Source organism: Sturnira hondurensis, unplaced genomic scaffold, assembly GCF_014824575.4.
Source record: "Sturnira hondurensis isolate 20B ecotype Veracruz unplaced genomic scaffold, ASM1482457v3 Scaffold0001221, whole genome shotgun sequence".
Lineage (NCBI taxonomy): Eukaryota > Metazoa > Chordata > Mammalia > Chiroptera > Phyllostomidae > Sturnira > Sturnira hondurensis.
Genome location: NW_028073852.1, coordinates 1473810 through 1484272, shown reverse-complemented (window position 1 = coordinate 1484272; position 10463 = coordinate 1473810). Strand labels below are relative to the sequence as shown.

The 10463-nt window shown below is 65.9% G+C and overlaps 1 protein-coding gene across 2 annotated transcripts; it reads right to left on the bottom strand.

Moving 5' to 3' along the window:
- Positions 1-353: 353 nt before the first annotated feature.
- NPTX1 (neuronal pentraxin 1) lies at positions 354-8517 on the bottom strand. 2 transcript variants are annotated; one of them, XM_037068782.1, is made up of 5 exons: positions 7918-8517; positions 7476-7680; positions 5322-5566; positions 4240-4419; positions 354-3821 (listed from the first exon to the last, which is right to left on the bottom strand). In XM_037068782.1, the coding sequence occupies exons 1-5, from the start codon at positions 8338-8340 to the stop codon at positions 3600-3602; spliced, it is 1275 nt and encodes a 424-aa protein (XP_036924677.1). In that variant the 5' UTR covers positions 8341-8517; the 3' UTR covers positions 354-3599. The 2 variants fall into 2 exon arrangements, with proteins under 2 accessions (XP_036924677.1, XP_036924667.1); XM_037068772.1 differs by having other exon boundaries at positions 7476-7683; positions 7918-8511.
- Positions 8518-10463: the final 1946 nt, after the last annotated feature.

The following is a 10463-nucleotide window of genomic DNA, read 5'->3' as shown; positions in this document are numbered from 1 at the left end:
AAAGCAAGAATACCAGTAGAAATAGTGCATTTCCAGAATCGCTGACGGGAGGTGGCAGGTCCCACGGTTTTGACCCATTTGGAAGCCAAAAGGCTGCAGGTTGTATGAAAAATGTTCAGCTTTGGTTAGCAAATAATGAAAAAGTGAGACACACCGATCCTCCTCCGTATCATACAGTATGTACAGTGTAACAACACCGGCCACGGGGGGTTGCTGCGTCGCTAAGTCTGTTTGGTGGGGGCTTTTGTTTTGGCAAAGAAGACAAAATTGGGACGCTAAGAACTGGGCTTTTTTTCTCCCGAACGACGTGTTGCCCTTTGACTGGTCGCACGGAGTCCCCTGTGCGTGGGAGCGGGACCCTCTGCACGCTGCCATGTCTCCGGGGAGGAAGCCAGGATGGCTTCAAGCCCCGTTTCGGCGCTGCAGGATTACCGAGGGTCCCACCCCTAGTGGCAGCCACACGTTCGCCTGACAGGGCAGCTCCGAGACGCGGGGTCCACCTCTCACGACCCACTGACACCCTGGTCCCGACACACCTGTGGCAACAGGTGGCCCCTCCTGGGAGCTCACTGGAACGACCGTGAACCGCAGGCCGGCCTCTCCCCTCCCCTCACTGCCCACAAGACACCCCCTTGGTCTCAGGTCCCAGGGCTGGTGACAAAGTGATTTCAGAAACTAAACTGGGAACCTACAAAAGGAAAAGAAAGCGTACAAAATGCATCTTTCTTCCAAAATATGCGCTTTCAGTCAGTGTTTTGGCGGAGCCCGAAAAGTATTTTCAAGGGAGATAGAGGTTGAGTTAATTTCTAGGTTTGTCCTATTCTTTCATAAAAATACTCTTGTTTGGTAATAAACTTTTTCTTCGACAGTAAGAGAAATAATACCGTGTTATCAAAAGCAAGAAGGCGTACGATTCGAGGCAGGGCGGGGGGAGCCTGTGGGCGGCCGTCCCCCGACCCCGGCCATGCCAGGAGCCGCGGTCAGCTCGGCGGACGCCAGCACGTCCCCACCGCGCTCTTCATCTCCTTGTTTTACAAAACGGCTTACCTGAGAGAGGCGGGGGTGACTCAGTGCAAGAGGGGGCGTCAGTCAGATTGGGGGGAGGGAGACTGGGGGGTTAGATCTGTGGCTCTGTCTCCTGCCTCTCTCGGCAAAGTGCCGAGTGTTAACACAGTGAGGGAGTCGGGGGGCTGGGCACAGGCTCCGGTTAGGGGAGAGGAGGGAGCTAAATGTCAGCTTGCCCCTCGGGTGCCATGTGGGGGCCCGGGGAGGGGAGGGGTGGGAGGTGGACATAGACCTAGGGTCTGGGTATGCTCTGCCCTCTCGGGCTGGGGCAGAGGATGGCTTGTGGTCCTGGACGGGCAGCTCCCACCACGCCCTCTGGGCAGGTGGTCGGGCGGGGAGATCTCGGGGGCTGGTGGGAGGTGCTGACCGGAGAGCACCGAGCCGCTCTGGGCCTTGCCTGGCAGCAACTCCCAGACGGCTGGAGTGAGGGTGGGCGGTCTGGTCTAGAGGGGCGACTCCGCGCTCTCGCTGTCCCCCATGGGTGCTGTTTGGGCCTGTTCTTTCCTACACAGGAAAATACTTGGTGGGCGTGGGGAGCGGGGAGGCAAAGAGGGAAACTGCCCTCTCCTGGGTCCTCCTCCGACACCCGTGGCTGGCTTTCCCAGCCACTTCCAGAAGCAACATGGATGGTCACAGAACGATGGGTGGCACTCGGCACGAAACACAGAACCAGAGAAGTCCATGCAGGCAGGGGACACACACCGGGCTGGGCGAGCGAGGGACACGCCGCCCTGAGGGACATGCAAACAGAGAAGATCCCTGTGGACCCACAGGTGCCACGACCTACGGGCTCTGACGAAGCACAAGGGTCAGAGGAAGCCACCGCGGAACCGCATCACGCAGCCCGGCCATCCGCTCCGCACAAGAGTGGCGTGAGGCAGGGCGGCGACGGGCAGCATGCAGGCGCCACGCGGACACGGACGCACAGATGCACGGACGCACGGACGCACGGAGCTCCAGCACAGTGTGGGCTGCACTCCGGGAGGCAGGTGCCCTTGGAAGGGATGCGAGATGGGACACCTGCTCCTCCTAGAGAAACGCCTGCGGCTGCAGGTGAGCCCGGCGGCGCAGGGCGGCTTCTAGAAAGACTTGCCAGCCGTTTGCTGCTTAGACTCCTGGTGACAGAGCCCAGGCGCCCTTGGGGCATGCGACCCCCGGGTGGTGCAAAAAGCAGGGAGCCCGCCGCCCCCCCCCCCGCCGCACAGTCCTTCGCTCTCTCACATGTGCACACACATGTGCACACACACACCCGTCCCACCTCGGGGGGGGGGGGGCTGGAAGGAAATGCACGTAGCAGCTTTTGATGGGAAAAAGGAAACCCAAAGCTTCTAAACACCGGTCAGGCCTCGGTGTCACCAGCCAGGGACAGGCCAGAGGCGTGGGTTTCAGGGCCTGGCCCGGCCCTGAAGCCTGGCTCCCCGTGAGCGGCCCCAGGGGCCTTGCTCCCTGGGGACCAGGGTGAGCCAGCTCCCTGGGCCCGAGTGTGGGAGGAGCATGGCTGTCGGTGCCGCCGGGCTGGGCGAGTCCCCGCGGTCCTGCGTGGCTGTGTCTTCCTCAGAGTGTGCGTTTCCTCTTGTGCTCGTTCCATGAAGCCTCTGGTCTTCTCCTACCAGAGGCTGGCTTCCTGGCTGTGGGGGGTGCTCCTCTCTCAGGGGCACCAGTGCTGTGGCAAAACAGCTGGTGGCTGGAAGGAGGACCGTCCCCAGGCTCTGGGCTGTGACGAGGCGGGAAGACTGAGGCCCGAGCTGGCCCCCAGGGCCCAGCCCTGCCCTCCAACACCAGCGGCAAGATGCTGGGGCTGAGGGAGGACCACCCGGACCCTCCTCCCACCTCCGCTGCCCCTCTGGCACCTGGTGTCCCCCCCAGGACGCTGTCTGCCTTCCGCCCTCAGAGAAAACCCACTTCTTCTACGAACTAAAACACCGCCATGGACGGGCACCCCCCGGCCTTCAGCAAGCCGCTAACAGACATTCACATCCTCGACTCAGAGATGCGTCACTCAGCACGACCTCTGCTAAGGGAGACGCAGGTGCAGCCGAGGTGCGGGCAGCCCAGACAGGCTCTGACCAGCCACGACGGCTCCCGAAGCCACAGAGAAAGCAGGAAAGGAGGTGCCTCGCTCTAAGAGAAAAAGCCTCCCCCGGAGACACTCACACACACATTCACACACACACACAGACGCATGTGCACACGCACACTCACACGCACGTGGTCCTCTCACCTACTGTATCTGCATCATTCAGAAAGCCACGTGGCCTGCCTCGGCTGGGGGGGGGGCAGGGCTCGCGGGTGCAACAGGGTGGGGCTCCGAGGGAAAGGCCCCTCCTCGGGGACAGAGGGGAGCCAGGCCTGCCTCCTGGGCACCAGGGCCGAACCGGGCGGTGAGGGGAGCATGTGCGTGTGAGCGGGAGCCACGGCCCGGGAGTCGTTCCGGGGTGGGGGGCGGGGGCAAACAGGTGATGGGGTGTCGCCGCACAAGCAGAGGAGGCGGGCGGGGCGGGGCCGAGGGGTGGGAGGCTCGGGCGGCAGGAGCCTCAGTTGATCTGGCGACAGGCTTCGAACGTCCACTTGGTGGCTCCTCCGTAGATCTCAATGTGGGACTCGGCCCAGGCGATGACGTTGCCAGAAAGGGCCTTGGCGCTGCAGGTGGCCAGGTTGTACACCTCCCCGGGGGTCAGCTTGCGATCCCAGATGTTGAAGTGGGCCAGCTCCCCCACGAACGCCTGGGTGGCATCGAACCCACCACCCAGGGTGTCCTTCAGAGAAAAGCAGAGGATGAGGGCGGCGGGGGTGGGAGGAGTGGGGGCCAGGCAGGGGGGGACGTCCCTCGGGGACAAGTGTCTGTGCCTCCCCACCGGGGCCCACGCATGTTCACCCCTCCTGTCTCTGCGTCTCCAGTTTTGCGTCCTGCCCTGCCCCGTGGTGGGTCTAGGAGCTCAGCTGTCACTCCGCCTGCAACCGCCACCCACCCCCACCGGGAGCAGAGGGCCGGGCCTCTGCTCGGCAGAGCCCCTGAAGGCACCGCTGCCGGCCCTCCCCCAGCGAGGCCCCCACTCCGCCCAAACCACTGCCTAACCCACGGCCCTCCACATCTCCCTGCCCCTCCCCCCCCACTCCCACCTGCCCGGTGTCTGGTTCTGGAACGCCTCCCCATCGATGCCCCTGGGCCAGTACCTGCTCCTGGCCCAGCACCAGCACGCCTTGCGGCTTGATGGGGTGATAGGGTGCCAGGTTCTCGCCACTGCCGCCCTGGGTGCCGTCCTGGTAGGCTTCCCAGACCCCATCCCGGGTGGTCCAGGTGACACAGATGTGGTGCCACTTGCCGTCATTGATGACAAAGGGCAGCTTGGCCACCTGGGAAGGGGAAGGATGCCCCTGACACTGTGGACTCAAGATGACCCAGCGCCAGCAGTGACTGGTTCAGCCGCAGCTGGTCCTGCCTGCTGTGCATTCAGAGTGCCCCAGTCAGCGACACCACCTGAGCCCCATCTGTGGGCGGGTCAGCATCACAGAAGGAATGTGGTCTCTAGCAGGGGCCCCCGAGACCCACCTGAACCCACCCCCACCCCCACTAGCCCTCCCTGGGGGGGCCCCGGGCCTCTGCTCCCTCAGGGCCTCTCCCCACCCCCCACGCGCCACCAATCGCTGCCTGGTCCTCTGGGAATCCAAGGGACACCAGGGCAGAGGGCACCATGCCCGTGAGGGCCCAGACCAGCCTCCGACCTGGCGCTTCACTGACCCTGAGTGTCCAGGCTGGTGTGGCAGCACCACTCTTACGTGGGGAAACGGGGCCCAGAAAGGCAGCCCCCCTGGGCAGGGCACTTTCCAGTCTGGGCTCTAGATGTTAAGAACCAACACAGGCTTAGAGGCGGGGGAGCGTGGGAGCTGGCAGCTGACCCGCCGCTAATGGAGAGCTGCTGAGCTGGGGAGGGTTCCCAGGGGAAAGGCTGGCCTCTCCCGGGGCTCAGGCCCATCCGGCCCCTCCCCAGTGCCAGGCACTGAGCAGAATGGATTTGGACTCAGGGAGAACCTCTGGGCACTTCCCGGACTGGCTTTTGCCGGGGAAGGTTCCAGCCTGACCCAGTTCACCGAGTGGGGCAAGGGTGTGCCGCCCATCTCTCCCTCCGCTGCCCTCAGCCCTGCTCGGCAAGGCAGTCCCGTGGGGGCCCCGACAGCATCTGGGGCCGAACGTCCTGTGTCCCCACGGAGCCGACCCGCAGCCAGCCAGGAGCAGCGCCCCGGCGGGCGGGCCCTACCTTGTCATTGATGAGGATCTCCATGGGGTTGTTGCCCCACTCGATGAGGACCAGCTCGTTGGCCTGGCCGGGCACGGCGTAGGAGAAGGGCGTGCCCACACCAGGCGCCGCGCTGGACTTGAGCCACATGCAGACGGTGAAGGCGTACATCTCCGGCAGGCTCTTCTTCACCTTGGCGTACATGTAGTTGGTCCGCAGAGGGAACGTGAGCTGGAACTTGTCTCCCGGGCGGTTGTCCTTCTGGCCTGGGGAGGACAGGGCCGGGTCTGGACACCTGCACCCCCGCCCCCAGCAGGGCCAGCGCAGACTCCGTCCTGCAGGTGCCTGGGGAGCTCTCGGTGCTTTGTCCCAGGGCCCCAGGGCCCTGCACGGGGTCGGCTCCCTTGAGGTGCTGCCCTGGGGGCGCAGCTGGGGAGCAGGTGGGCTGTGAGCCCTGTGCGTGCCTGGGGGCGGGGAGGGGGTGGTCAGCACACACTCTGTAAGCTGACTGACCTCGAGGGTGTGGCCCAGAGGAAGGAAGTCTCCTCCCTGCCAGAAAGAGGCTAGGTCTCCTCAGAGCAGCCGCTCTGGGGCCGCCCCGGTTCCAGCGCTGGCTGCTGACTGAGCGCAGAAGCACTCTCTCCTCCTCTCCTGAGTCTCCTTGAAGGCAGCCCGTCCGGCGCCCCACACACTTCCTTCCAGCCAGGGCACGCGCCTGCCCCCGCCAACCAAGCCCCAGGACTCTGGCTACTTCCAGAATCCCGTCCACCTCACAGGAGGGAGGGCCGCCCCTGCAGGCTCTTCCAGCAACCGTCTGGAGCCCTGCAGAGGGGCCAACAGCCGAGGGCCAGGGCCACCAAGGTGGCTGCTGGGACCACTGTGCCACTTGCTCCCAGAGTGAGCTTTCCATGTGTCTCCTGACTGACAGAACCCCTCACACTCAGCCACCAGCTACTCGCCTGCTGGGGTGGCTCCAGGGAACGCTGCCTGTCCCCTCCCCATCCACACAAACCAGGTGGCTGCTGCCCTGGGCAAGGAGTGACCGACTACGGGCAAAAAACTCCCACATGGCAGTGGATACGAGCACCAGGCCAGAACACACGCCTGCCAGCCCCCAGGGTGCCCCAGGCCTGCCAGGGCGCCCGGCACTAAACTGGCCCCCTCAGCCAAGAATTATTTCTAGAAGGCACCCTGCTGGGCCAGCTCCCTGCTGGCCAGCTTCCTCTAAGCCAAGTGTGAGGTCATGGAGGAGGGCTGGCCCCTCGAGGCTGCCCACACAGTCTCAGGTGGGCAGTCCCCTGCCCTTGGAGCAGATCCAGCCCTGGCCTCTCCACCCTCCCCTCCTTCCCCCACCCTCCCCTCCTCCCCCAGCTCCCTCCCCTGATCTGTTTTTCAGTTACATAAGGTGCCTTAAGATGGCACTGTTTAAATCCATCCGGCACATTTTGCAGTGTGAGAAGGGTCACGTGGCTCTCCTCTGAGCCTGGGTGCCCCCCCCCCTTACAACCTTGTTTGATTTCTGCGACTTCAAGGCTAAGCCACTGAGCTCATCCGTGCCCCCAGGGTGCAGCAGGGCCCTCTCGGAGTTGGGGACCAGGGAACCGCAGGGCACGCCAGACGCCCAGGCTTGGGTCATTCAGAAAAGAAAACCACAGGGAGGGGCTCAAGGCAGAGGGGGCGACCGGGCGCGCCCCAGAGGACCCCACGGGGCAGCTGGGAGAAAACCTGCTCGGGGCCCAAGTCAGTGGGGGAACGGGAAGACCCAGGTCCAGCCCCAGCCAGATCTTTGGGAACCAGCGAGAGCCAGGCTTTCTTGGGGAAGGGCCTGGGCTGACCACAGTGCAAAGTTACTGAAGATCACACAAACCAGACTTGGAAAAACCCCGAGAGTCTGAGAGTGTGCATGGAGGGGGCCGGAGATGGCAGGCAGTCCCTTCCCCTCTCTGCTTCCCCTCCACAGAGACGGCCAGAGCCCAGGTGCCCCAGCCCTACCAGTAACACTCCTCCGAGGCCCAGACCCTGGGCAGGATGGGGGTCGGGGGGGGGGGGGGGCGGTGCGGGAAGGCCCTGGAAGGGTGGAGGAGCTCCGGGCTTTTACTGTAGAAAGCCAGGACCCTGGCAGGGGCCCACCAGCCAGCTGGCCAGGCGAGCAGCGCGCCCCTCCCCGGATGTTACCTTTCTCCAGCTCGCTGATCCGCTGGTGCAGGGAGGTCAAGGCGCTCTCGATCTTGACCCTCTCCTCGGTGTCGTTCCTAGGGCCCCCCTTGCCCTCCTCCAGGGTGTTCACCCTGGACAGCACTTGCCTCTCCAGGTCGTCGATCTTGCTCTGCAGCAGATCCTTGAGGCTGTTGGTCTGGCTGGAGGAATTGAGCCGGCTGTACTGCTGCGGGGAGAACCAGGGCGTTACGCGCAGAGTGGGGACCGGAGCAGAGAGGATAGCGGCACGGTCCTCTCGGGGCGACGGTGGGGGCGGCCTGGCGGGGCGCTCAGGCGAGTGAACATGCGCGGGGCCCCCAGACCCAGGGCGCCGGCCGGCCGGGGTAGGGGAGTCCGGCCGGGTCAGAGTGGGGCGGGTGGGGACACGCGCGCCAGAGGAGGACCCGCAGCAGGAGCAGACCTCGAGGTTCTCCAGGCGGGTTTTGAGCGACTGCAAAGTTTGCCCGAGTTGGCTGAGCGTCTCGGCGGCCGGCGTCCGGGACAGGTCGCCCATGGTGTTCTTGCCCGAGCCGGGCTGCTTGCGGCCGGCGCCGGCGTCCAGCGTGCTCTGGCTCTCGCAGCGGCCCAGCTTCGTGGTCAGCTCGCGGATGGTCTCCTTCTGGCTCAGGATGGTCTCTTTCTGCTGCAGCACGGTCTCGCGGAGCTGCAGCACGTTGCTCCGGAGCTCCTCCGCGCCGCCGGCGGCCACGGGCGCGCCGCACATGTCGGCGTCCACGGGCACCGAGGTGCATATGAAGCGCGTCGGCCCGAAATCCTGGGCCGCGCTGCCCAGGAGGCAGAGGGCGAGCAGCGCACAGGTGCGCGCGTCGCGGCCGGCCGGCATGGCTGCGGGCGCGGGGCCGGCGCTGCGCCCGGCTGGGCTGCGCTCCGCTCGGCTGGGGCTCCGCGGGCGGCCGCGCTCCGCTCCCCGCGTAGTGCGCACCGAGACGCCGTCCGGCCCCCACTGCTGCCTGCGCTGCGGAGCCCGCGCCTTTTATGCCCCCGCGGGAGGGGCCTCGGCGCCGCAGACGTCAGCGGGGGTGGAATCCCGCTTTAATTGTCTGCGGCCGGGCCCGCGAGCCGAGGGGGTCGTGCCCGCGAGCGGCGGGGGGCAGCTTCCTCCGGAACGCCCCACCCCCGCGCCCCCCCTGGCCTGCCCCGCCCCCCACCGGACCGCCCCCGCCCCGGCCCGCGCGGCCGCTTCCCCGAAGCTCCGAGAAGCGCGAGCGCCGCGGGGCGGGGCCAGGACCGGGGGGTCGTGGGCCAGGCGGCGGCTCGGACCCGAGGGTGGGCCCCCCGCGGGATGCCCTCAGATCTCCAGCGGAGCTCGGGGTGGGACGAAGGTCCCCGCCGCCCGGAGACGAAATCCTGTGCAACTCGCTAGTCTGCATAGAACACCTGAGGAGCTCGGGCCGGTCGAGGGGGGCCGGGTCCCCGCGGACTCAAATCATCGGCACCCCCGGGCGGGCGCGCGGGGACCACAGAGGAGCGGAGCCTCGGGGCGCGGCCAAGCCCCGGGAGGGGGCGGGGCTCGGGTCCCTCCACGTCCCTCAGATGTCCGTGCGGGGCTGACAAACTGCTTACACCCACGACCCGGCTCCCCTCTCCTGGGCCCCTTCCCCCAAGCTCCCGGCCTCTGGGAGCCAGGCGACCTCTCCAAGGAGTGAGAGCCCCCACCCCATGCCTGCGGGCGGGCGGGGCCTTCTCGGAGGCAGCCCCAGTAGATCGAGCCTTTCCGGCCAGCGGAGCCCGCTCGATTCCGAGCAGACGGCGCCTCCGGGGCTGGCGGCTTCCCTGGGCCTTCCCAGCACGGAGGTGGGTGTGCACCCAGAACGTGTCCGCGTGTGCGTGTCTGGGTGGGTTCTGTGTGTCCAGCTCTGTGTGTGCCCACACGTGCATATTAGGCTTTCTGGACCCCCCTGAACCCCAGCTTGTCCCGCTTCTCCGACAGAGGCCTTTGGGGAGGGCTCCTGGACATGGTGAGCGGAGGCCGTCCCACCTGCAGGGCTCAGCACTGCGGCCACTTAGTCAGAGTCACCCCTACCCACCCCCCCAACACATACAGTCCCGCCTTTTTGCTGGTCAGTGGCACTTCGGAGCTCGGCTGCCAGGTACTGTTCCAGTCCCTCCGATGGCTCGTGCCGCTGGCCCCCTGGGGCAGTCCGAAGGCACTTCAGAGGGTCCGAGCTCACACCCCAAGGTGAGGAGCCTGAGGCACCTAGACTCCCGTGGTCTGGCTCCAGGTGACAGGGCAAGCTGGGCCACAGCCGGGGTCCCACAGCCCCACGGACGCTGGACACTCACACCCGGGAACCCTTGTTCCGCAGACACTGCCCGGGGGCTGCCATGGCCCTGCCTGTGGTGGTTGAGCGTGCAAGTCCCATGTTGGAGGGAGGGGCCACAGGCAGCCCCCAGGGAGCTCCAGGGCGAGGGCGGGAGAGGAGGCTGGCTTGGTTGGTGCCTTTTTGAGAAAGCCAGATGTGGTCCTCCCCTCTGCGTGGCCTCTCCCCACCCCACCCTCCACTGGCTCCCCACCACTTGCATTCTTCAGGCATCTTAGCCTCGAGCCCACCCTGCCTGTCCTGTGTGTCCTTCGGCCTCTACTTCCCAGCGCCAGAGGGGCCCCTTGGCCCGAATGTAGCATGTAGCTGTCCTTAGCTCTGAGCAGCCCAGGAGCGTTCAGGGTTCCCAACCCCAGGGGCCCCGCCCGCTGGCTTGCACACCACGGAGCGCTGAGACCTGCGGCAGCTCACAGCCTGGTGCTGGTGGAGAGGGGCCGAGCCCCCAGAATCCCCACTCGGGTGTGCACCTGGAGCCTCCCAGGCAACTCCTGAAGAATTCCTTGTGTGAGGGGTGGAACGGTTTTTGTCTCCAGCTCTCGACCACGGACAGACTAGGGATCCTCTCTCCGGGGGTCCCCTCCCCACTGCAGTCGCAGGTCCTTTGAGTGGGGCCTGGGGATGAGGC

What these genes read in the sequence shown, in the direction of transcription:
- NPTX1 (XM_037068772.1), bottom strand. Translation starts at nt 8,340, where the DNA reads ATGCCGGCCGGCCGCGACGCGCGCACCTGTGCGCTGCTCGCCCTCTGC. An exon ending in AGATCCTCATCAATGACAAG is followed by an intron (nt 4,420 to 5,321) that starts GTAGGGCCCGCC and finishes TCCCCTTCCCAG; the next exon opens with GTGGCCAAGCTGCCCTTTGT. An exon ending in TGGTGCTGGGCCAGGAGCAG is followed by an intron (nt 3,822 to 4,239) that starts GTACTGGCCCAG and finishes TTTTCTCTGAAG; the next exon opens with GACACCCTGGGTGGTGGGTT.